This window comes from Macrotis lagotis, chromosome 4, assembly GCF_037893015.1.
Source record: "Macrotis lagotis isolate mMagLag1 chromosome 4, bilby.v1.9.chrom.fasta, whole genome shotgun sequence".
NCBI classification, from domain to species: Eukaryota; Metazoa; Chordata; class Mammalia; order Peramelemorphia; family Peramelidae; genus Macrotis; species Macrotis lagotis.
The window spans coordinates 188,338,036-188,365,762 of NC_133661.1; the positions used below are offsets into that span (position 1 = coordinate 188,338,036).

Genomic DNA, 27,727 nt, shown 5'->3' on the forward strand with positions numbered 1-27,727 from the left:
AGAAACCATGAATGGTCAAGCTCTAGAGAAGCATGGGATGAATTGCACAAATTGATACTGAGTGAAGGGAGTAGAACCAAGAGAACATTGGAAGCAGCTCCTCTCAGCAGTTTGGTGATCTGGGACAACACAAGGAACTTGTTATGGCTATTGCTATCCATATCCAGAGGAAGAAAAACAAAACAAAACAAAAAAACCTACAGAACCTGAATGAGCACTGTATTAATTTTTTTTAAATTTTTGTATTTTTTCCTATCTTATGGATTTAATCTCAATTCCTCATACCAAAAGTGATTAATCTGTAAACATGTTAACCATAAATATACACAATATTCACCTGACTGATCATCACTCAGGACAGGGGGATGGGAGGAAGGAAATCATGTAACTTAAAATATGCATATGTATTTGAATTTTGAAAAAAAATTCACAACATGTAATCAGAAAAATAAATATCAATTTAATAAAGAAGAAAAAATAATCTCGCTTATTTGGCAAGTAACAAAAAGAAAAGCATTATCAAGAAACCCTGAATATCTCATTGAAGAACCTTAGAATTGTTTGTACAGCTTGGGCAACACTGGCACAGGACCATCCAGCATGGTGTATTCTTATCAGAGAGGGTCCTGCACTCAATGAGGAAGACAAAATTGAAATAGCTCAAGGAAACATGACCCAACCCAGGTGTTCACTTATACTATTTGTGCCTTACCTGTGGTAGTGCATTCTCAGTTAATATTGGTCTGATCAGCCACAGCTGGACCCTCTGTAATTTGTGTCCTACATGCTAATCTCATCTTGGTCTAACTCGATAAAGAAGGACAAGAACTAACATTATCCTACTTTTTAAACCCTAGCCAGACTAGCTTTCTAGCAATATTTTTCCCCACAAGATGCATGTACATTAAGTCTTTATTGAACCTGCTTAACAACTCTGCATTTATTTTCCTTATATTTCATATTATCTCCATATTTTTTTCATGTACTTGTTTCATCAGAATGTAAACTTGAGAAGAATAGCTTATTTTATTTCTATCAATTACAGCACACAAGAGGATTTTTAACTTCTATTGATATGTAAACATATTAGAAAATTGACATTTCCAGAAGTTTTAGGCCAAATCCAGATTTCCTAGATATAAATCTAGCATATGATTGTATCTACTTGTTTCATTTATATACTTTAGTTTCTTTAAATATAGTTTAATTCATTTCTATTTTCCCATTCCCATAGTATGGTTCTCTGTAATCTTGATTGTTGTTAGCTGACAATTGCCCTTTGGAAGGGCAATTTTTGTAAATTTGGAATTTTTGTCAAGAGTAGGATGTCAATGAGTTAAAAGTCATATTCTTTCAAAGAACAAGATATTATCAAAGTGGGTAATTCCATTTGACATGAAAACCAAAGCAGGTAGATATGAATATTTGTCCAACTTTGGAACTTGAATATACTATTTTGTTTACCCTCACTGCTTCAACATAAAGTTGTCTGTTTTTTCTTTCTTTCTCATTATAAGCCTCTAAGGAGACAAGGCTTTATATTTCTTTGGTATTTCCCAAAGATCCTAGCATAGTGCAGGATATATACTACACACTCACCATCTAATCCTTGGACTGGACAACCACTACTGATGAGGAGGTCTGCTGGGTTAATCTTTGCTTTATCAGACACTTAAAGGTTACAAAGTCAAATAAAGCAGGGACAGATTGTGATTAAAAAAAAGAAAATTTTTGACCAATTCATTTAAGTTTCAATCATCTTTTATTTCATTAACATCAAATTATAGAATTTCCCTTTTAAATTTCATTCTTCTGCCCTAAAAAGAGCCTGCTAGACAGCTAAGTAGCTGGATTCTGTACTTCTTTGGATATTAGAGGGATACTACTGTTTGGCAAGTTGCTTTTTGGACCACCTTTTCATCTTCCTGGGCATAGCAACAATAATAGTAATTAAAATGGTTAAATTTTTTACAAGATAAAACAAATTACAACTTATATGATAATCGACCCAGAAAATAAGACTGTTCTATTTCTCAGCATACTTTCAAGTACCGTTCTGCTTTGCTTTAGAATTTTTCCTTTTTAATATCTTGCACAAGTGCTATTCAGGTCTTTCAGAGTCCTTACATGCTATTCCTCCCATTACAGGAATTCAAAACTATCCCATTCCCCGACCCCTGGGCCTCCGACCCTTTGTCCAATGGCTATTTTTCTGTAGTGCAGTGACTATATGTCTGTGTTAACATAATTAAAAAAATTATTCCTTTTAAGACAATTGCAATATATAACATCTTGATAGTACTTCCAGCTAACCCCTTTGTCTCAGAGGTCAGGGCTGGGATTTGCCATATTGCTATTGTACTCACTTTTTTTTCCTGAAACACTCAACATCCCTCATTGTCTCCTTTTCCCTTTTCATATCCCCTCATCTTACTGTATGAACAGTGCTTCTGCTATTTCAGCTGGTATTATTAATGAAGAGAAATTACATTAAACATCTGTAAGCTTGAATTTCAAAATCTATAAAAGCCTGTATCAACCCTGCATAGTCACCTTTTTGGTCCCAGGATGAACCTTAGTGGTATATTTCAGCAATGAAGCAAAGGGTGGAGAAACAATATCCACTCCTTGACATAATACCTCAAGATTACCAAAAAAATATAAGTAATTTTAAAGAAATATCCCTGAAGTTCAGTTGGTTCCCATCTACCCGATTATGATCAGTTTGAAATACAAGTTCTTTTCTAGCACAGCTTTACCACAGTTCAATACTGTCAGCAGAAATGGCAGGCTCTACAATGACATAGGCCACGTGAAATCTGTGACAACTTATAAGTCTCTAGTCCACATTCCTGCAGTTCAATCTTAAGAATTCTTTTCTAGGATGAGTCTGAAGTTCATTTTATCTTGGTTCAAAAATCACAACAAGTAGCAGATGCAATATACAAAAACATGGAGACTCATGTCAGATGAGATCTGATAGCTATAGAAATCTTCTGTTCACCTTTACTGCAACTCAATATTAAGAATTCTTTTCTAGGCTGAGCTTGAAATTCCTTTCAACTCAGTTGAAAAAAAAAACATTAACAGAAACAGGTCATAGAGACTCATGCAGTGTGAACTCTCTGGGGGTATCAAAGGTCTTCATTGAACCTTTATTTCAATTTGGTAAGTGTGTCCACACAAGATGGTCTGGCCCTCTCTGATAATGCTGAGCATCTATGGCAAATTCACAGGGACTTCAGGCTCACTCTGTATTAGCACTTCAATTTTGCCCAAATATCATCTTGCAATGTCTAATGCCATCCTTGAAATATGCAAAGTTCTTCTTTTAATCCAGAAATGCTGACTCTTTTCCTACAGTGGGTTTTTCAGTCTGGTTGCTTCCCTTTAAGACAACTAGAGTATTCTTTGAATCTTCACCTTTCCAATTTAACACTTCCCAGGCTTGCCATATTTGATCTTGACTAAGAAATTCCATACTCTGGTATAATTTATAAATCTGTGAAGATTGGATGATTCTTCAAAGTCATTTTGTGACTTTACAATTCCACACTATCAAACTGACAGAGTTAGACTAGATGATTTGTAACATGTTATAATTCTGTGATTTTATTATCTGAGAGATTTCCTAGTGAACATCAGAATTGTCCACCTTAATGGTCAAGTATCAAGTATATTCACAAATGGAGCCAGAGTGGAAGCCAAAAAAGGAGTCAGATTTAAAATTCTTTCAGTGGGAACCACATTACATTTAGAGTCATTAAGTGCAGTTTCCATTCTCTGACTCTGTAGCATAGAAGTCACTCCTCCATCCTGGAATGTTCTTTACTGATCTCAGAATCATGTCTCTCCCTCAAACTACATATCTTTCCTGATACTGAAAGAGTTGTTCTAGTATAGACCAGAATGGAACTAAATGGGGGTCTCTGTTCTTTTGTTGCCTCTTATTTACTGAACCAAGAAATATGACCAGTGACATAATGTTCTAAATTTTCTTTTCCCATGAGAAACCTCTCTTATGAGTCATTAGTGAAGTTAAAACAAAAAAAAAGTTTCCTTAATAATTTATTAGGTTGGGAAGAAACCAGACTGTAGACAAATTTAAACTATACCATCTTGAGAAAATCCACAGTATTTCAGGATCCCTATGCTAACTGCTATTGGAGGCATCATTGTAAGGACAATGATGACATTTGTCAGGATGGTGAAAATGTGTTACTGATCTGGCAATTATGCACTGCATTTTCCAATTTGGAAATGCTTTTTAGTCACTCACACATCAGTGGAGCTCAGCAGCTCTTTTCATTGCCAATATTAAGGGTATTCTGTGCCAAAATCCATCTCTATTGACTTGCAGATTTTCTGTTGAGACTTCCTTCTCTTTTTTCTTTTCCTCTCCAGAAATACATTCAAAGGAAATTGTAGATCCCAAGATATAGGGGAAGATTGTAGAAACCCTCTTTAGTATATGTTCAAATAGTCAGCTCATGTAACATTTTGATAAATATTTAGCAGACAAAAATTCTTCTTTATTTCAAATGGAATCTCTTCATTCTTAGGCTTGTGTGGAGACGTCAGACTTAAGGGATTTTTTTTTTTCTGGTTATTCAGTCATCGATAGATACTGGACATCTGGGGAGACAGCAACAGCAAAGATAATGATGTAATTAACATTTCACACTATTTCTTCCATATTTTTTTGCCCAGATCTTTTGGGCCAAGTCAAAATTCTTTCTGTTGACAATTACTACACCTTCAACTACTCTGGCTTTTCAGTTTTTCAGACAGGCATAATTCCCAAAGCTGAAAATTCATTTAGCTCAGAGGATCTTAAGCTTTATGTGAAGAAAATTTTTTTCATTTCCCTGAACCCTGAAATCATCAGTAAGGTAAGAGAATGCGATAAATGAAGTTCCTGAATGGGTTAGAGGTGCAAATTACCAGTAAGGCATACTCCTTTTCCCTATGGAAATCTGTTTTCTATAAAGAGAGAAAGGTATTCAACCTATTGACCTGTATTCTAGATCAGGAGTTATTTTTTTTCTTACTTTTTTTTTAAATTTTAAGTCAATGGGGTTAAGTGACTTGCCCAAGGTCACACAGCTAGGCAATTATTAAGTGTCTGAGGCTGAATTTGAACTCAGGTTCTCCTGCATCCAGGACCAGTGTTCTATCTATCACCTAGCTGCCTTAGATCAAGAGTTCTTAACCCTTTGGGAAGTCTAGTGGAACCTATAGACTGCTCAGAACGTTTTTAAAAGCATACTTTAAAATACCTATGATTATAAAGCAAATCAATGATAATGAAATAGTTCTTAATATGTTTTCTTGAAAAAAAAAAGGTTACAGGCCTCAGGTGAAGAACGCCTCATTCTGTAAATAAGGAAAACAAAACTCACAAAGTTGAGATCTGATAATGGCAGAGATTCTTAATCTCTCTGTAAATGTGTGTGTGTGTGTGTGTGTGTGTGTGTGTGTGTGTGTGTGTGTTGTGTGTGTGTGTGTGTGTGTGATGAACACTTTGAAAGACTGATAAAACTTATGAAAACTTTTTCAAGTTCTTTTTAAATGGAAAAATTACATAGAATTACCAAATAAACCAAGTAAATTAAAATCAAATTATGGAAAAATTTTTAAAATGTGTTCACATTTCCCAAGGTTAAGAAGCCCTAGACTAAGGTTACATAGATAGGCAATGTCAAAGCCAGAACCAGAATCTAAATTCCATGATTCAAATCCAGGATTTTGTCCCAGAGTACTGCCACTTAAGTGTCACTTAAACAAGCCCATTTCTTTTTGATTACTGAAAAAAAATTAGCCACTCTAAGAACAAGTATGGGGGAGAGGAAAGGTTGATTCCTAAAATGATTCGTGATAATCTTTTAGATAATCAAATGTTTTTAGGTAACATTAGTACATGAAATACAGATTCTGATACATGATTTTAAGTTTCTTGTTTAGCACACTACCTACCTCACCTTTAGCAGATAAATTTGAATTGAATCAAACTGGTACAGAATCTATGGTCTCACAAAAGATATTACTTAAATACTTAGTCTACCCCCCCATTAAAAACATAATCCATCTACTCTACATACTCTTTATTCTAAGTAACCAAATCTGATTAATCCTTTCCCCATCCTCTTTGGATCACCTCTTTTCTCATCTTTGAGGTAATCCAAGCTTCAGCGGTTCCACTTTTCTAGGTTAAAGAAATAGGATGGTGATTTTTAAAAAGGATCCTCTTCCCTGACTTTCCATTAGTTATGCAGCTAGCTGACCTTTCAACAGGAGAATATGCCAGTCGTGCTGTGAGGGGTCTCGAAATGGTGGTTGGCTGCCAAGAGCCTTCTCTCCGGGTGGAGAGGGAGAGAAGCCACGTGACTATGACCCCCTCCCCCACCCAACGGAAAACCGGCAAGGGACCCTGGTCTGGAGCCCTACTTTTTTTTCTTTTTTTTTCTTTTTTTTTTTTTGGAGCCCTACTTTTCCAGCTGGAATGGTAGGGGGTGGGAGAAGGGGAGAGGCGGTGAAGAGCCATCTTCATCTGACATCTTCACTTCAGCATCAAAGCAGCAACTACCAGCTTTGATACAAGGTGTCCTAGTTTCTAGGGCCTTAGTTTTAGAAACTGCAGATTTATGTTTGAATCTTACCAGAGAGAAAAAAAAAACAACTTTTCATTTTAGTTTCTTCCTCTGAAAACAAAACTCTAACTAAAAATGACTGACATTTACCATCTATAAAGGTCCTTCAGGTTAATTTATATCATTTGGGGTCACAGATAATATTAGTCTCATTTTACAGATAAGAAATTTGGGATTCAAGGGATGTTAAGGGGTCTACCCATAGTGACCTAAACCGAGGAGAAACAGTAGAATAAGAGATAAAATCACCAATTTTATTTTTTTTTGGGGGGGGGGGGAGAGGGAATATTGCATTCAATAAATTAAAAAAAATCAAACTCTAAATTTATGTTCTCACTTTTTTTTTAAAGCGGAGTCTGCCCCCTCCATCTTGTGTCCTCTCATTCCACAGAAAAGAACAAAATAAAAACGGCCCTTTAGGTAGACCCAAGTACTGAGGAAGTCTCACCACCTTTCTCTGCCTGGAATAATGTTGACTGTCAAGTAAAGTTCAAGAGGAAAGTAAAAAAAGGTGGGTGTGGAAAAATCCATTGTTTTGCATAAAGCCCTTATATTTACAGATAACAGCAGATAAGCTCCAGCAAAGCCACAGGTCAAAAAATTGGTTAAAAAGCTGTTATATGGAGCCTTTCTATTGGATGAAATGAATGAGAGGTGGGATGATTCTTTTGATTCTCTTACCTTCCAATAGGAACAGACATGGTGACTTTTTTATTCCCTCCCATCCAATGGGAGGAGAAGGCAAGGTTACCCTTCTCTCTGCTCTTACCACTTAGCCAGAGAAGGAGAATTTATTCCCTTTTGTTCTCTTATCATCCAATGGAAAGAGTATACTTTGGAGTGTGGTTCACAGGGATGCACTTTTAAATATAACTTTAATTTCTAACATTTTCTCCATCACTTTAAATCTAGACAGTCAACCTATAAGTCTCAATGTTTAGTGGTTTGCTGATTTATGATCTCTTTTCATCCTAACTATAATCTGGGAGTCAGGATTGGAGGATGGGGAGTAAACAGACTTTAAGGCAACAGAGTTTAAGCAATTTGCCCGGAGTCACAAAGGACTTTAATCACCAACTCTCTCATATAACAGAACCTGAGTCCCATGGAAGTTATAGGGTCACAAATTTATAACGGGAAGAGATCTTAGAGGCAATCTATTCCAACCCCCCTTCATTTTACAGGTGACTGAAATAAAACCTACAGATGTAAATAGGTGAATTGATTCATTAATTTCACCCAATGAGAGAACTAAAATTTGAGCTCCTGCTTCACCGCCTTGTGCTCACCATCACAATGAGGAATAACTCAGTTTTGGGATCTGTGTGCCCATGGGAGAGTTTTCCAGGATATCCTTTCCCTGGAATGAATTTGGAGTTGTTGACTGAAGAAATGAGTCCCAAGCTGCATCCTGAGTAGCAACATTCTGGTAGGGGGAATAACCCAAGATAGAGAGCAGATACTCCCAGTACAATTAGGATTGGCATAAATTGGCCCTTTCTAGAGCTATTATAAAGATTTTCAGACTGTAGTAGATCTCTGTGACTGGCAGTCACTGGCCCCAGATAAGTTTTATTTACCCCTCACCCTACCCACTTTTCAATTTTCACTCATTCCCTTGACCATATATATAATCAGATACTTATTGCCTGTTGTTCTAACTGCATCAAGTTTCAAGCTTGTCTTTCCCTCTACTTCCCCTCCTCTCCCAAGATAGTTCAGACTACAATGATTTCTTTCAAGGACTACTCTAATTCCTTCTGAATTGGTTTTACAATCTCTAATCTCTCTATCTTTCAATCTTCCTCTGTATAGCAAACAAATTAATAGGCCTAAGGTAGGATTATAACTTTGTCATTCTGCTACTCAAGAAGCTCCAGGGACTATTGCTTCTAGACAAAATTCAAAATCCTCTCTTTAGCATTTAATGATCTAAACAATTTAATTATAACCTACTTTGCCTTTCCTGTAACATTCTTCAGAGCAGGTGTCCAAAAAAGAAACAGGCACACCTGGGTCATAAAATCATAGCCTTTTATTTACTTTTTTATTTTCAATTTCTTTATTTTTTCTATTTCTTATTCTCTTTTATTTTCTAGAAACACAAATTCTGCAGATGTCCCCAATTGACTGGATATTGCAGAGATCAAAGACATATTTGAAGTTCCTGATTCTCCTCTCCCCACCCCCAATTCCCTATCAGACCTCCCCTTTGCCATAATTTGGTAGTGAGGCCTCTAGGTATATAACACACATAAGTGAATCTGACACCTAGACTGCTCCCAATTTATTAATTCACCCAATTTCCTAATTTTATGGTTTCTTGCCTTCCTGAGGCAAGTTTATCTACTTCTCTATAGAAAGTGATTTCCTTTTGTTCATAGTTAGATGTAAATTAACTTGATCTACATCTTGTAAATGCAGATTCCTTTTAGTTAGTTGTAATTTATTTTGTTCTTTATCTTATAAACCTACATTGCTCACTTCAACCTCTGGTTATACATCAATCCACTTAATAGTTTTTTTTTTTCATCCTTCTAAGCTGTTTCTCTGCCAGAAATAGACTCCTTTCCTCAGTTTTTCATATAGGATGTAGAAATGAAAGCTAATCACATATTTGATTTCCCTTCACACACTCTATTTTCCTCCTGTCTGTTTGGGAGGCAAACTGAGGGAAGTGATACTGGTGCTGAATTTTTAGTCAGCAACCTGTATTCAATTCCTTGTTCTGTCATTGTATGAATCTGAATAAATTATTTCTCAAAATTAAGGGGTTGGTATAAGAAATGATTAAGGTCCTTTTCCATTTCTAATTCTACTTTTTGTCTCTTTTATCTTCTTCCCACATTGGATTACCAGGGAGTTAACCTCCCTAATCCCAGGTTTTGTATTTGTAAATCATATTTATGTCACATTGAATATCAATAGCATAGAGTTTCTGAGATCTTAAATGAGATAAATGTACCAGAAATGTCCTGCTATCTCCAGTAAATGTCAAGTTTTGCATTATTAATGAGATATAGTCTAACTAATCTGTTTGCTTTTGCTTCCAGAGGTCATTCTTCTTGACTCTGTCCTGTAAGTCTCCCAGAGGTCATTCTTTCTTCCATTCCTGTACTTCTGCAAAGTTGGAGTCTGTATTTAGAATGCACTTTCTTCACTTTTATTTTTCTTTTCTGCACCAAACCTCTCTTTCCACCACATGTATTGAAATACAATATTAATATTTGTACTTCAAGCCCTGTATAGAAGGGGTTCTTGACACCTTTCTGGGTCCTGAGAAAATCCTCAGAAATATGAAGTTGGCTAGGTACCTTTGGGTCTGACAATGATCGGACAGGACCCAAATGTTTGACTCTGGGATGATGAGATATTCCATAAGTTTGTTTGAGATTCACAAAGCACCCTTGTTAACCTAATCATCTTGCTGTATCTGTAAAATCCCTACTTCCTCCCAACACTGTCTCCCCTTCCCCAGATGCAGGTGGAACCAAAAATAGTAAATTCAATTCCCTTAAACCTGTGGGAAGCCCATGAATATGTGACTCCCTCTTTTCAGGAAACATGTTAAGACTCTGACCCTCTTCCATCCTTGTCTAGGCCCCTATCTATACTAAACCATATGTTTGCATAATGATTTTAGTAGTCTGACAAGAAAATATCTTATCTCTATGCCTCACTTATTGATGTCATAATTTCTAGTCAAATGACTCCTGGATTTATGTATCTAGCCCTACAGTCTCTTAAATTTCCACATTATCAACAGAACTGGATAAATTGTAGACAGCTAAAATTCCTGTCTAAATTAGAATCATTATCTTTCTTCTAATCCCTTAGCCCTGGCTAAAATTATTTATTTTTGTTAATGTTACTGTCATGCTTTGAGTCAAACACCATTGTAATGTTAGTGTTATCTTGGACTTCTCATTCTTACCCACTGTATCCAATAAATTTTTAAATATTATTGTTTTTACCATGACATTTCTCATATCCTTCCCCTTCCCTTTATTCACTCACCCACTACTTTTCTTCAAGCTCTTCTCATCTCTCTTAAGTCTTTCATACGCTGTCTCTTTATACTTTTTTAGTCTTTTTATACCTTACTCCCCACCATTTACTCTAAAATCCAGGGATACTGGCTTCCTTGCTGTTTTTAAAAAAAGACACTCCATCTTCCTACTCTGGACATCATTTCATGTAATGATCTCCCTCCTCTAGTCCATTTCTTGGCTTCCTTGACTTCTTTCAAATTCTAACTAAAATCTCACTTTTTTATAGGAAATGTTGATTGATCTTTTCTAATTATAGTGCTTTCACTTTGTTGACTAATTTTATTTTATTCTGAATATATCTTGTTTGCACATGGGTTTTATATTTGAGTATTGTCTCTTCCTTTAGATTCTGAGTTCCTTGAAAGCAAGAATCAACTTTTACATTTATTTGTAACACATTATTTTTCACATAGTAGGCAATTAACAAATGTTTTTAGTAAATACCTCAAGAAATGAAGGGAAGGAACAAGCATTTAATAAGTATGTTCTATGTGCCAGACATTGTGTTGAGAGAGAGAGAGAGAGAGAGAGAGAGACAGACAGAGAGAGAGAGAGACAGACAGAGAGACAGAGAGAGAGAGGATTTTATTATTCCATTTTACAACTGGGAAAAGAAACTGAAGCAGAGAACAATTAAATGACTTGCTCAGATTCTTCCAGTTAGTATGATTATATTTTAATTCATATCTTACTGTAGGTCAGTGCTATCTCCTCTGAGCTACTTATTTGTCTCTAGGTTTTGAACTACCTTAAACCTTTCTTCATTTCATTCTATTCTTCTCTTATCTCCCAAAGAAATTTTGTACATCCTGGTACCACTGATATCATGATACCAATCCTACTCAAAATATCAGAGGCTCTGTATTACCTCCTGAATCAAATATAAATTTTTGTTTTGTTTTTATCTAACATCTTTCTTTGACCTATCTTTTTTTCTTTTTTCTTTCTTTCTTTTTTCTTTTTTGGTTTTTGCAAGGCAATGAGTTTAAGTGACTTATCCAAGGTCACATAGGTGATTAAGAATCTGAGGTCAGATCTGAACTCAGGTCCTCCTGACTCCAGGACCAGTGCTCTATCCACTGTTCCACCTAACTGCCCTTCTTTGCATTTTAATCAACCCCTTCTTTGCCCTTCTTTGCATTTTAATCAACCCCTTCTTTGCCCTTCTTTGCATTTTAATCAACCCCTTCTTTGCATGCTTTTATTGACTATCTGTTATGCCTGGGATCCATTCCTTCTATGTCTTTGTCTCTTATTCCCCTTTGTTTTCTTCAAGAGAAGTTAAAACTCTATTTTTAAAGTTGTGCTTTTCCTGATTCTTCTGGGTACTAGTGTCTTCTCCTTCCCCAATTACCGTACCATAATTATTCTGTGTGTATTTTGTACATACTTAGATAAGGCACATGTTGTCTGGGCTGATGAAATTTAAGGTCTTTGGTGGCTAGTATTTTAATTCTTGTTTCACGAATATGTAATATAATGTTTGGCATACAGTAACTACTAAATATGTTAAATGGTTGATTTTGTCCAATTCCTACATTTTAAGGTAAGGAAACAGGCCTATGAAACCATTCATTACAGTATTAAATATAGGCACAGTACTTGATAGCTATTTGGTACTTAATAACTGGTATTGGGATTCCATGCTCTCTCCTAAGGGAATTAAAGTAGAAGTGATACTCCTTTCAGTGACCACCCCCTGAATATCTTGCATCTGTCTGAGAATAATTTTTATATACTTTAGGGAACCTATAGTAATGCCAGATTAGCGGTTTTAATGACTCCCATTGCAAATTGAGTATCTCTATTCCCAGTTCCTCAGAAATTCCATTTTGTCCACCACTATTAAACAACTAATATTGTTCAACTAGAGTAGGTATTTAAAAATCTTTCCACCATGCTACTGGGCTGAAGATTTATTTGACTATAGTGTGGTCCTGGTATCTGCTTTTACTCTGGTAGGTGAAGACATTTTCAAATTATTTGCCTTCCAAAAAATTTAAGGTTATGATGAATGGGCAAGATATGGTGAAAAAATATAAAACAAAGAAGCAGAGTGCTAATTACTGTGTTGGGGTAGTGAAGTCAATTTGGAGGTTGAAAACCTAGGATTAAATTTGAGCTCTTTTAAATGAATGATCTTAGACACAATATTTTTCTGACTTTTAATTCATCCATAAAATGAAGGAACTGGGCTTAATGATCTTCAAGATCCTTTCCAGCTGAAAAATCATCTGATCCTTTTGTAAGACTTTTGTCTTAGCTTCTATTCCCTTCAGAGCATGTGCTAATTGTATCAAAACATAAAGGGATTGGTATAATGATAGAACTCACAAAATAGGCTTTGGGAGCTAAATGAGGAAATGACATGAAGAGATGAAAGAATTCTCCCAAAATCTCATAGTTAGGCAATCACAATATCACAACTAGAACCAAAGTCATTCTGTACAGCAACTTTAATTATAATATACTGTTTATTAAATTAATTATGATCATATTGTCAACTTGTTTCTAATCAAGTAATTGCAGAAGAAAGTGAAAAGCCCCATATTCTGAAAGTTGTCTGCAGATTCTGAGCTGTTGTCTTTCCTTCATGAGACCATTATCTAGCATTATCTTATTATTTGAGGAAACAAAGCATAAAAAAATCAAATCCAAGATATCTTATACTGAATTCTAACATGTAGAAAATAATGATTATCATGGCAGGCCAGAATGCTTAGCACAGTAGTTGGTGCTTAATGAATATTTTTCAACTAACTGACTTGCATATTAGAAAGAAAGAAAGATGGATTTTAAGCCAGAATATCTGGCTAAAGTTCCAGTTTCACTTTTGTCTTCTAACCTGTGTGAATCACTTAAAATTTTTTCCTTAATCTTTTTTCCTTGCAAAATATGGATGTTAAACTCAATGGCCTCTAAAGTTTCTTCTAGCTCTAATAGACTGAAGTTGCTCTTCCACATAGCTCTGCCTGGAAGATAGAAAAAAACATTCATTTCAATATCAATAATCACCATAGAATAATAGATGTAGAATTAGAAGGAACTTTAAAAACCATATATTTAAATCCCTCCTTTTGCAGGAGAAAATTGAACCTCACAGAAATTAAATGAATTGCCCCAATGTCTCTAATCCTGAGTTTTTCTGAATCTCAGAACAATGTCTGGAATGCCAAGTTCAATATATTTTAAGGAGAGTAGTTCTAAATAGAAGAGTTATGCTTACACTTAAGTTAACGAAGCAGTGTTACAGCTATGATATGAGAGGGTATAGTTTGAGAGGAAATTGTCTGAAAAAAATCTATGGTTTTGATGGAAAGAAAGCTCAAATTGAGTCAGTTCTGTGGTATGGTTGCTAAGGAAATTAATATAATCTTAGGTTCTATTTAAGGAATTATAGAATTCAAGAATAAAGATGTCCTAGTTTTCATATTACCCTGGTCAGACCATATCTGAGAAAAAAATTGAAAAGATTCAGAATATCTAGAGAATAATGAAAAGTCTTGGGTTCATAACAAATTATGAAGAAAATTTAAAATGTTTATAATGAAGTAGAGAAGACTTTAGGGGAATATCTTTATCTTCTTGAAGGACTGTCAATTAGAAAATCGTTAGATTCATTCATCTTGGTCCCAGAGAGCAGAATTAGAGTCATGAATGGAAGTAGAAAAGAGGCATATTTATTAGTGACTGAACGGAAAGATTTAAAAAAAAATCTGTCCCAAAGTGAAACAGATTAGCTTAGATTTTGCCCTCAAAGTAGGTTTTAACCAATTGAAAAATCATATTTGTTGGAGATGATTGTAGAGGTAATTATATTTCTGATACTATTTGAACTGAATAGTCTCTGAGCTCCTTTCCAACTCCGAAATTTTGTGATTTGAAGTGGTAATTCATAATTTGATTTAACACATCTTTTTTTAGTTTTTGCAATGGCGTTAAGTGACTTGCCCAGGCCCACACCACTAGGTAATTATTAAGTGTCTGAGACCAGATTTGAACTCAGGTACTCCTGACTGTAGGGCAGGTGCTTTGTCCCCTGAGCCACCTAACTGCCCCCGATTTAACACATTTTAATAGAAATTTCCTTTATGGTTTCTAGTATCCTAAGCAAGTCCTTACAGTCAAATTCTCCAGACTAAAAAATTAGTAGAATTGGAAAGAATATGATTTATTTCATTTTATGAACCATAGTAAACAATATAAGTGTGAGCTTTTCTATGTAGTTAACAAATGGGAAGACTATTTTCTGTCTTCTCTTTCCTCTCTCTCTTTTATCTCAACCCAATAGTTAGCCATTTCAACTTTACATTATTCTCTGCTTTCAAATCCCTTCCTCCGATTCCTTTTGTTGCTCTTCTCTTGGAGACTGGATTATTCCTACTATTGCCGCTTGCCTTCCTACTCACAGTGTTAAAGAAAGTTAGAGGAAATGTTTTAACAATGCTGCCTGCATACCCTCCAAAATTCATGTTTTGAAACTTTACTGGGGACTTCACTGCAACAAAGCAGTAATTTTAGGGGAAATAAAAGAACTGTTTGCATTGTTCCTGGAACTCCCCACAATCCATTTTTTGTTGACTTATCTTATGCCTTAAATATTATTTTCCAGTTTGTCACTATCTTTCTAAAATGTATGAACCAGAACTGGATTTAATATTCTTGATGATATCTGACCAGGAAAGAGTATAACAGAGTGCTATACTGATAATCAAGAAGGCTGAGATTCAAATCCTGATTCTTACACTTTACAGTTATACAAATCATTTAAATTTTGTAAAGCTCAGTTTTCTCCTTTGTAAAAGAAAGGAGTTAAACTAGGTGACTTCTAAGGGCTCTATTTACTAGTTTCAAGAATAATGAGATGTTAAGTAAATGAATTCAATATTATTCATTATTTACTATGTGCCAAAGACAGTAAAATTAATAAGATATAGAAAGTCCTTGCATTTAAAAAGTCTGAACAATGTTAGATAGCTAGTTATTTGAACTATATATTGCTTCTGATCTGATCAGAGGAGACAGTGTGGTGCTTTGGAAAAAAGCACCCATTCTTCAATTATATACTTGATGGCAGGAGGCAGTGGGGATAGAAAAAAAGACTGACCTGAAATCTGAAGATATGGATTTAATGGTATTTCTGACTTACTCTTTTTATGAGGTTGGTTTCCAATACTTCAATTTTCTTTTCTCTATAATGAGTGCTTTGGTCTAGATGATTTCCTAAATTTTTTACAGCTCTAAAACTAATTTCAATCTCACCTCTTCTTGATTTACAAATTAGTTTGGGTTTCATTTAGACTCAGCTTAAGACACAGTCCTTTATTTTTACTCAAAGCCCTATAACTATATGTAGGCATCATTTATCCCAGCTTAAATTAATCAGATGTGTGTTTGGATCTAAAATCTAAACCTCAGTTGCTTATGACTTTATACTTGATTGTCAGAGATTTCTATTACAGAAAAGTATTCTAAAGGGAAACTTCAGATGATGGAAAGGTTAATATACTCAGCACTTCTCTTTAATTTATCTTTAACTGTCATAATTCTACAGTAGATTTTTGAGTGTCTGGTTAACAATTACCAACATACTGTATCAATACTTGGAAACTGATTAAATATATAGAATGAGGCAGAGTGAGGAGTCCAGAATAAAATGTCAAAATTATCAACTTGACTCATTTGAAAAATTGTGCTTCCTTTGAAAAAAAGCGGAAAGTTTGGAAGAGGGTTAAATTTAAAAGGAAAGATAAATGAGTTCTATTCTAAATATGTTTAAGGTATCCTCAAAATAATCAATCTGACTTGTCTAATAGGAATTCAATAATAATCAACTGAAGCTCAGGAGAGAGACTAAGACTGGATATATAGATACGTGAATGGAAATTTTTCATGGGAGAGGGAAGAAAGAGGACCTACTACAGGACTTTGGAAACCATTACGGTTTGGAGGAATGATGTGGTTGATGAAATAACAAAGAAGATTTAGAATAAGTAGACTTGTGAACCAGGAAACAAGAGTATCATGAAAATCCAGTAACAAAGGTTATCCAAGAGGAGAAAGAAATTTAACAAGGTCAAATGTAGGAGATACACTGAGAAAGAGAAGAATCAAAAATGATCTTTATATTGCATAATTAAGAAATGACTGGTAACTTTGGAGAAAATAGTTTTAGTTGAGTGGTGAAGACTAAAATCAGATGCCAAAGGGTTTAAGAGTAAGAGGAAGGGGCAGCTAGGTGCTGCAGAAGATAAAGCACCGGCCCTGAAGTCAGGAGGACCTGGGTTCAAATCCAGTCTCAGACACTTAATAATGACCTAGCTGTGTGGCCTTGGGCAAACCACTTAACCCCATTTGCCTTGCCAAAACAAACCCTAAAAAAAGAGTAAGAGGAGAAATTAAGTGAAAGCAGTTGATGTAGAAAATTTTGGCTAAAAAGGGGAGGAAAGATGTAAAATGATAGCTTGAAGGAAAGATATGGTCTGGTGTGAGTATTTTATGAAGCATAGAGACTTGGGAATATCTGAAGGAGACAGCTGATAGGAAGAGTTTGAAGATTCAAGAAATGAAAGATATTAAGGGTGTGATCTCTTTGAGGAGAGGGAATGGAATCAAGTGTACTTATAGACATACTAGTACTCACAAAGAGAAGTTTCCTCTCTTTGTCATAAATTAGGTGATAGTGAAGAGAGTAAGGAATTATGTCAAAGTTATTCAAAAGGAAGAGAAAAGAAAAAAGGAATTTGTGTCAAATAGCCTCATTTATCTTTTTTCAATAAAGTAAGTGATAAGGTCATCAAGGGAGGAGGGTAGATTGTGGTTACCTTCAAGAGGGAAATTAAGATTTGATATAATTTCTTTAAGGAATGAGGTAGGACTTCAATTAGGGAAGAATAAAAGAAATGCTTTGCTTCATTTAAGACCCTGCTGAGGTTGAGTAACATGATTTTCTGGACCACCCAAGAAGCACAATTGTGGGAATTCCTCCAACTTTGATCTGCAGTTTATGAGTGAGTGGAGGAGGTGGAGAATGGTAGGAATCAAGAGAAGAGTAATAATACAAACTGGGCAAGGGATGCAAGAGCAGGGGCCAGTGGAGAGTCAAAATGACTAAATTTTGGATTGATCTTAGAGGAGTAATTGGAAGTAAGGACAGGTATGACAACTTGTGATGGGATAAAAAGAAAAGAAGTTTCAATGAAGTCAAAGAAAAGATGAATGGGTGAATCATAGGAAGAGCAGGAATGATAAGCCATCATGGCTAGATAATTGAAATGTCAAAATTTCAAATTAGGGAAATGGAACTCTTGTGGGTAATGGTAATAGCTATTGTGCAAACATCACTAAGTGTTAAGGAGCTAAACAATTTATGGGATTTAAGAGATGAGGAGAATGAGAAGTTAGATAACCAGAGGGAGCATCTATATGAACATTAATCTTCTAGTTTAAGGAAAAAGCTGAGGAGAATGGTGAACCAAGAGATGATCTCTTTGAGAAAGGAGGAAGAGTGAATGGTATGGTCATCAGTATACTGTAGTTATCTAGATTTTTATTGTGTAGATTTTAAGTATGTTGACTTCAAAGAAGGACAAGACTGAAGCAAGACTAGGAGTGAAAATGAGAAATAAAGAATATTCCAATACATTTGCCAGAATTAGTAAGTTATGAGGAGTTGTATGAGATAAAGCACAGGTAGTTCTAGTGAAGATAGGATGTCATGTGATCAGAGGAGTACCAAACTTCCATGATGGAAAATAAATAGAAAGAAAGATATGGGCTTGATAGGGAATTTGTTTAGCGGACTGGAATTCCAGAGAGCACAAAGGAGTGGGCTGATTGGATTATGACATTGTTGGAGTTTGGTTGCGGAGAATGGGGACAAGATAACATAAGGGGAACTAGGAAAAATATTTAGCATCTTTCTCTTAAACAGTTAATTGCTAAAGGGATTGGGAGAGAAATGATATACTATCACAATACTGAAGTTGAAGTTATTGCCAGATGGGTAAGTTCTCTTCTGAAGCTATTGTTATGCCTTTAGGCTATTATTGTGGAAATACTATAGACCCCTTTTGCCACCTCTTATTCCTTTCCATTTTTTATCACTCCAAGAATTGTGTCAGGCTCCTCTCCAGTCATACTTTTCATCTTTCTTTGCTTGGGGCTGCAGATAATTGCAATGTCTACAGTGAATTAATGGACCAAACATCTTTCTGGGTCCCCTCTCCACTTTTTCTGGACTTTCTCCTTAGGGAATACAGGGCAATAATGTTTTAACATTCTTTCCACTACTTACCTGTCCCTAGGGAGTATGCAACTGTTGCATTAATAACTGAAGCAACTGGACCAGTTCTCAGATTCTCTTCACTCTTCTTAACACCTTATCCTAATAGACTTTTGCTAATGGTGGATGCAAACCTTAGAAAGAATAAGTTTCAGATAACTTCTCGCTTATCATTCATGTATAGCATAACGTGGAAGGAGCTGGCTGTAGTAAGCTTGCCTTTCCTAAAATATTCTATTAAACTAATATATGGCAGTGACAATCATTTCATTGTGCTAATTGTAATGGCTAAATCCTGTTTTGCTTTCTTTTTAGTTTCCTTTCCCTTATTTCTTCCTCTTTGCTCCTCCTTGGAATTCTCCTTTATCCTGTGATTATTTTTCTATTTCATTGAGAGCTTATTTTATTTTCTCTGGTGCTTCTTATGAATGATCCACACAAAATTCATCAACAGCAAAATAGCAATGCAACATTGATATATTGTGTTTCTGTTTTATTAATGTGGAATATATATATATATATATACATATACATATATATAGATATAATTTTTAATTATGCACAATTAAACAGACAGAAATTCCATTATAATGCAAAAATACTAATCATCGAAGTGGAAAACTTACGCATTGTTCTCCTCTAATGTTAGACAACATCTAATGTGAAAACTTCCTCCTGGGATGTGAAGGCACTTTAGTACTTGTAAGAATAAAGATAATAAGTCATGAAAATATGATCTTAAATATGAAATTATCTTTCCCATGAAATAATTATTTATTTATATCTGGTTCCTTTTCTATGGATAACAAAATCTTAAACATAAGATTGTATTTCCCATGCCAACATTACTTAATTATGTCTGATTTCTTTCTTACAGTTCTTTGCCTGTGCTCTGAGATAATGGATACAGGCAATAAATCAACTGTGTCTGAATTTGTGCTGTTGGGACTATCCAATTCCTGGGAACTCCAAATGTTCTTCTTCATGGTATTTTCTTTGTTTTATGTGGCAACAATTGTGGGCAATTCCCTCATAGTCATCACAGTCATCGCTGATTCCCACCTTCATTCTCCCATGTATTTTTTGCTCACTAATCTCTCCCTCATTGATATGTCTCTAGCTTCCTTTGCTACCCCCAAGATGATTACAGACTATCTCACTGGACATAAAACCATCTCCTTTGATGGCTGCATTTCCCAGATTTTTTTCTTGCATCTCTTCACTGGCACTGAGATTATCCTGTTAATGGCCATGTCCTTTGATAGATACATTGCCATATGCAAACCCCTCCGATATGCAGCCATCATAAGTCCCCGCATATGCATTCTTCTTGTAGTGACTTCCTGGGTTGTAGGTGTCATGCATTCAATGAGTCAGGTAATATTTGCTCTTCACTTGCCTTTCTGCGGTCCCAATGAGGTAGATAGCTTTTTCTGTGACCTTCCTGTGGTATTCCAATTAGCCTGTGTAGAAACTTATGTACTAGGATTCTTCATGATCTCCACAAGTGGCATCATTGCTCTATCCTGTTTTATCCTCTTATTTAATTCCTATGTTATTGTTCTATTAACTATCAAACACCATTCTTCTGGGGGATCTTCCAAAGCATTTTCCACCTGTACTGCTCATTTCATTGTTGTCTTCATGTTCTTTGGGCCATGCATCTTCATCTACATGTGGCCATTAAGCAGTTTCTTGGTGGACAAGATCCTCTCTGTGTTCTATACCATCTGAATCCAATAATCTACACACTGAGGAACCAGGAAGTAAAGGTTGCCATGAAAAAACTGAAAAACAGATATCTAAATTCTGACAAGATAGCACAGTCAAGTCTTTACTCTTAGTCAAAGTGAAGGCAGTTCTGAACACCCTAACTGATTTTACACTCATATTTTTCTGTGTTATTGTTGAAATGATAATTGCCAAATCACTTTTGAAGAAATGGTAAGATTATTTTAAAAAATTGTATATATTCAATGTGAGGATTATTTGAAGCTCTAAAGGGAGCCCTTTTGACATCTTTAGTAGGAAAAGCAGCTTGGGGTAATAGCAGAGTGAGTTTGCTCCATGTGCTTGCCCGGCTTGTCTCAGCAAGTTAATTGGAAGAAAGAAAGATAAGGATGGAGAAGGAGAGAAGTATGACTCTTACTGGGCTATTAAAACAAATAACTTATTCAATTTTGCTTTCAACAGCCATTTATTAATTGCCTAATTCATGCCAGGTATCATAACAAACATTGCTGATAGATGCAAAGATTAAAAAAAACCCTAGAGATGTCTCTTGGATAGAGAAAATTAGAATTATAGCTCCAGGACATGTTTATTGGTGAGAAAAGGTATACTCTTGTGTATGAATTAGCTATTTAGTAAAGTTAATTTTGTTTCCTGGTATTAGTTACTGGAGGTTAAGGTGCTTTCCTTTTTTCCTGCTGGTGCCATAAAAAAAATCTCATTATTCATTTAATAAACATTTATTAAGGAACAACAATGTATCAGGTACTGATACTACTTTTCTTTAAATTAGCTAATAAATTCCTTCATTCCCTTGGTGGGGCCACTTTTTTCCTTAATTTCATTTAAATACCTATATGACTTTTATGGATATTTGTATTAATTCTTTAGTTAGAGTTTCTTTTGTATTTATTTTTTAAAATATTGATTGATGACTAAAGACCACTATTACTGCTTATTTTAAACTGCTTTAATAAGTATGAAAAGGGAGATCCTAAGTATACAAATGTCTTAGACTAGCCATCTAACTAAGGGGATCCTGGTCCCAATCCTTCCCTATTCCCATCAAAAATATTTCTATCTAATTAGTTAACAACATCCACTTCAGAAAATGAATACATGTAAAGTTTGTGAGAAAAAATAAAGAGAAACCAAGAAATGGGAGCACAATGCTTTTATGAAATCCAAGTTCTATAAGGTCTCTTGAAGAACTATAATTATAGTCTCAAGAATAAAATTGGAATTCAGTTCTGATACTTTCTAACTGTAAATTATTATGCCCATTTTTTAGCTTTAAAAATGCCTAAATACTGTCTTATTTACTTCAAAATATTGTTGGTGATTATTTAAAAAAAAGATTTGAAAATTATAAATCATGATAGGAATAGATGTAATTATTAATTTTTTTTTCCTGCTGTGACTAGTCAAGAACAAAGAAACAGAAAGTCAAATGTCTTAGGAGGGTTTGGGTAGAATAAGAAGGAAGCACCCTGAAAGAACTCAGAAGTTTGTTATAATATACTGTGAAGCTTATTTCTGATAAGGCTGAGTAGGTAGAGTGATTTAAAAGTTTCTTTTAATAAATGATTTTCAATAACCATGGGATATTAATGGTGAAATGTAACTTACAAAAAATAAATTTACTACCTTTATTTTATATGTAAACAACAAAATAATACCTTAATTTTATACATATAAATATCTTGATTTTTATGAGACCTAGGGAGGCTAAGAGAAATATTGAGTAACAAAACCACAATTCCAAGCCTGATCTTTTACTCTGAAATTAAGGTTGTGTTTTTTCCAGTTATTCTATATTGTACTTTGGGAAGGTAAACCAATAGTAAAATGATATTTTAATAAAGTAATTTGGCAATGACAGCGTTAAGCTAATGGAAACTAGGACTTAATTTTAATATTGAATTTATTTCTTTACAATTAATTTTCAATAGAATTTTCTAGTGATAATATTTACAGAATAGAGTTAATAGTAATTTTGTTAGTTTAATATGTTTTTATTTTTTATTTTAGAAATGGAATTGTTTTGCTTTGTTTTTAATTTAATAATTTAATTTAATAACCTCAGTTATTCATGCCTAACACAATGAATCTGAACTACCCAGAGTATTGTTGTAGCTATTTACTATTAATGTGATTATTAACATTAAATACAAAATTTCAGATGAGAATAATTAGTTTTGGTGAAGGTCAAATAAAATAACAATGCTACTTTTTGAATAGAGATTGAAGATTATTTCTTAGATGAGAGAATGAATAAATGGCATTTTTGCTCATTTGTTTGTTAAGGTCAAATTTGTTATGATTGATTATCCAAAATGTACCTGAAGAAAAATAGTTCTGGTGCAAAAAGGAGAATTCCACAACATTTATTGCAATTTCTAGAAGACTATTTTCTCCTGAGTATGATGCTGCAACAAAGAGCTATCCAGATGAGGGGTATTAGTGAAAATTGGAAGGTAGTTCATGCCTCACTTATGCATAAAAACCTACATATGCCTGTGAGGTGGTGATAGTTAGGACATATTGACTTAAATTGTTTTTTTTAAACACTTTTCTCATTCTTCTAGATCTTCTGATGTCTCCATTATGCTTATTAATTTGTTTTGCACATTTTATCATCTTTTACATTTTGTGCTATTCTGCTATCAACAAATCTTCTGATTCAGGCCCTACTTCCCTTTTCTGTTACTGCTATTTAGTAATTAATACTTTCAAAAATGACCCCTGACTTAATTGTCTTCTTGTGAATCTTTCTGAGAAGTATCTTTTGAGCCTAGACTTCCACTAATTTCTAGGTAAAATGGATGCATTCTTCATCATTAGGAATTTCTAGTTTTAGTCCATAAGTTTTTGTAACTTGCCAAGCCCAAAAGTAGGATCAGGGTAGCATTACACTCTAAAGTCAAATTATTAGTTATACTTTGAACAATTCAGTAGATGTATTCAAGATGGTTTCTCAATTTCATTCAAGACCAGTGCTCAATAAATATGAATACCTTGGCTTTGTTCTCACGCCAAAGGTTTATGGCAAAAATATTATTCTCATTATTAAACCCAAAGATGAAATAAAAAAAGTTAAATTGTTATGTATAAGACATTGTTATGTGAAGCCAATAGTATCATCTATTGTGAAAAGAGGGAATCAAACACATGGTATAAATTAGAATGAATTTTTTTTCAATTTTTGATAACATTTTAGTTCAGTGATATAGATATAAGCAAATAGAGTCACATGAAAAAGGCTTGGATTGAAATTATGATTCTGTTGTTTATTAATTAACATAACTTTGGGCTTTTTGCCATTCAAGGTAGATATTATTTATTTTGAGTTTTACAATTTCCCCCCAATATTGCTTCCTTCCCCCCCAGAAGGCAGTCTGTTAGTCTTTACATTATTTCCATGTATGCATGGATCTAAGTTAAATGTTATGAGAGAGAAATCATTTCCTTAAGGAAGAAAAATAAAGTATAAGAGATAGCAAAATCACATAAAAAGATAAAAATTATTTTTCCTAAGATAAAGGTCTTTGTTCAAACTCCACAGCTCTTTCTCTGGATACAAATTTTATTCTCCATTGCAGATAATACAAAGTTGTCCCTGATTGTTGCACTAATGGAATGAGCAAGTTCATAAAAGTGGATCATCATCCCCATGTTGCTGTTAGGATGTATGATGTATTTCTTGTTCTGCTTATCTCATTCAGCATTAGTTCATTCAAATCCTTCCAGACTTCCCTAAATTCTCATCCCTCCTGGTTTCTAATAGAACAATAATTCTCAATGACATACATATACCACAGTTTTTTAAGCCATTCCCCAATTGAAGGACATTTACTAAATTTCCAATTCTTTGCCAACACAGACAGGGCTGCTATGAATATGTTTGTACAACTGATGTTTTTATTCCTTTTTCATAATCTATTCAGGGTATATATCTAGTAGTGGTATTGCTAGATCAAAGGGTATGCACATTTTTGTTGCCCTTTAGGTGCAATTCTAAATTGCTCTCCAGAAAGGTTGGATGAGTTCACAGCTCCTGGAACTATTAGTGTCCCAGATTTCCACATCTCTTCCAACAATTATCATTGTCCTTTCTGGTCATATTGACCAGTCTGAGAGGTGTGAGATAGTACCTCAGAGATGCTTTAATTTTCATTTATCTAAGAAGTAATGATTTAGAGCAATTTTTCATATGATTATGGATTGCTTTGATCTCCTCATATGAAAATTGCCTTTGCATATCCTTTGACCATTTGTCAATGGGAGAATGGCTTTTTCTAAAAAAATATGACTCAGTTCTCTGTATATTTAAAAATGAGTCCTTTGTCAGAAATGTTAGTTGTAAAGATAGTTTCCTAGTTTACTCCATTTCTTTTGATCTTGGTTACAGTGGTTTTGTCTGTGCAAAAGCTTTTTAATTTAATGTAATTAAAATTAACTAGTTTGCTTTTAATAATGTTCTCCATCACTTTCTTAGGGATAAACTGCTTTCCTTTCCATAGACTCTGACAGGTAAACTGCTCATTGATCTTCTGATTTGCTTATAATAATATTGTGTTTTTATGTCAAAATCCTGTATCCATTTGGATTTTATCTTAGTATAGGGTGTGAGGTCTTGGTCTAATCTAATTTTTTTCCATACTAACTTCTTATTTTCCCACAGTTTTTATTGAAGATAGAGTTTTTATCCCAATAGCTGGACTATGTGTTTATCAAACAGTAGATTACTGTAATCATTTCCTGCTATTGCACATAGTCCATTCCACTGATCCACCACACCATTTCTTAGCCAATATCAGACTTTTATTGACTTCAGCTTTATAATATAATTTTAGATCTGGTAAGGCTAAGCCACCTTCTTTTGCACTTTTTTCATTGAATTTCTGGAAATTCTTGCCTTTTTATTTCTCCATATAAATTTACTTACAACTTTTTCTGACTAATTAAAGTAATTTGTTTTGGAATTTTGATTGGTAGGACATTAAACAGATGATTTAGTTTTGGTAGAAATGTCATTTTTATTATGTTAGCTCTACCTATCCATGAGCAGTTGATGTATGACCACTTATTTAAATCTGATTTTATTTGTGAGAGAAGTGTTTTGTAATTGTTTTCAAAAAGTTTTTGAGTCAGCCTTGGCAGATAGACTCTCACGTATTTTATGTTGTCTGAGGTTACTTTGAATGAGATTTCTCTTTCTAGATCTCTCTGCTCTATCTTGTTAGTCATATATAGAAATGTTGAAGATTTATGAGGGGTTAATATTTATATTCTGTGCCTTTACTAAAGTTGCTAATCATTTCTAATAGTTTCTTAGATGATTTTTTGGGATTGTCTAGGTATACCATCATGTTAACTGCAAAGAATGAGTTTTTTCTCTTTCTTCCGAATTCTAATTACTTCAATTTTTTTTCGTCTTTTATTGCTGAAGCTAACATTTCTAATGCAATATTGAATAGTAATGGTGATAGTGTGCATCCTTGATTCACCCCTGATCTTTTTGGGAATGCATCTAGCCTATCTCCAATGCATATAATGCTTGTTGATGGTTTCAGAAAAATTCTGCTTTTTTATTCTAATGAATAATCCATTTATTTCTACACTATGTAGTATATTTAGTATAGATGGGTCCTGTATTTTGACAAAAGCTTTTTCAGCATCTATTTATATAATTATATGATTTCTGATAGATTTTTTATTGTTATAATTAATTATACTAACAGTTTTCCTAATATTGAACCAACCCTGCATTCCTGTGGTAAATCCTACTGGGTCATAGTATATTATCCTAATGATAACTTGTAATTGTTTTGTTAAGATTTTATTTAACATTTTTGCAACTATATTAACCTGGGAGATAAGTCTAAAATTTTCTTTTTCTGTTTTAACTCTTCCTGGTTTACGTATCAGCACTATATTAGTTTCATAGAAAGACGTAGGCAGAGTTCCATCTTCACCTATTTTTCCAGAGAGTTTATATAGAATTGGAACCAATTATTCCTTAAATGTTTGATAGATTTCATTTGTGAATCCATCTGTCCCTGAAGATTTTTTCTTTGGGACTTCAATAATGGCTTGCTGAATTTCTTTTTCTGATATATGGTTGTTTTTAGGTATTTAATTTCCTCTTCATTTAACCTGGGAAACCTGTATTTTTGTAAATATTCATCCATTTCATTTAGATTGTCAAATTTATTGGCATAGATACAATTCTGAATTATTACTTTAATTTCCTCCTCATTGATGGTAAGTTCCCCTTTCTCATTTATGATATTAGCAATTTGGTTTTCTTCTTTCTTTTTTTAAATCAAATTGATCAGAGCTTTATCAATTTTATTGCTTCTTTCATAAAACCAACTCTTGGTTCTATTAATTACTTCAATAGTTTTCTTGCTTTTGATTTTATTAATTTCCCCTTTAACTTTTAGAATTTCTAATTTGGTATTTATTTGGGGATTTTTAATTTGTTCTTTCTTTACTTTTTTAGTTGCATACTTAGTTCATTGGTTTCCTCTTTCTCTAATTTATTCTTGTAAGCATTTAAAGTTATAATATATCCTTTGAATAAATCCCATAAATTTTGGTATGTTGTTTCATTATTGTTGTTATCTAGGATAAAATAATTAATTCTTTCTCATTCTTTAAAATGAGGTTATTTAGTTTCCAATTAGTTCTGGATCTATATCTTCCTTGTTCAATATTGCATATGATTTTTATTGCATTATGATCTGAGAAAGATGTATTAACTATTTCTGCCTTTCTGTAATTCATCATTAAGATTTTATGCTATAGTACATGGTCCATTTTTGTGTAAGTTCTATGTAATGCAGAAAAAAAGAATATTCCTTTCAATCCCCCTTCAATTTCCTCCATAAATCTATCATATCCAGGTTTTCTAACAGTCTGTTTACCTCCTTAACTTTCTTTTTGTTTATTTTGTTATTAACTTTATCCAAATCTGATAGTGGGAGTTTGAGGTCTCCCACTAG

The 27,727-nt window shown here is 34.0% G+C and overlaps 1 protein-coding gene and 1 long non-coding RNA gene across 3 annotated transcripts; one reads left to right on the plus strand and one right to left on the minus strand.

Annotated features, from left to right (window-relative positions):
• Positions 1-439: 439 nt before the first annotated feature.
• On the minus strand, positions 440-7,143 carry LOC141520178 (uncharacterized). 2 transcript variants are annotated; one of them, XR_012477555.1, is made up of 2 exons: positions 6,988-7,143; positions 440-4,635 (listed from the first exon to the last, which is right to left on the minus strand). It is a non-coding gene; the product is annotated as an uncharacterized LOC141520178 (long non-coding RNA). The 2 variants fall into 2 exon arrangements; XR_012477556.1 differs by lacking the exon at positions 6,988-7,143 and adding an exon at positions 6,285-6,361.
• A 12,743-nt stretch (positions 7,144-19,886) lies between these two features.
• On the plus strand, positions 19,887-20,720 carry LOC141520180 (olfactory receptor 4K2). The gene has a single exon (XM_074231989.1). It carries the CDS (start codon positions 19,887-19,889, stop codon positions 20,718-20,720), a length of 834 nt encoding a protein of 277 aa, XP_074088090.1.
• The last annotated feature ends 7,007 nt before the right edge of the window (positions 20,721-27,727 follow it).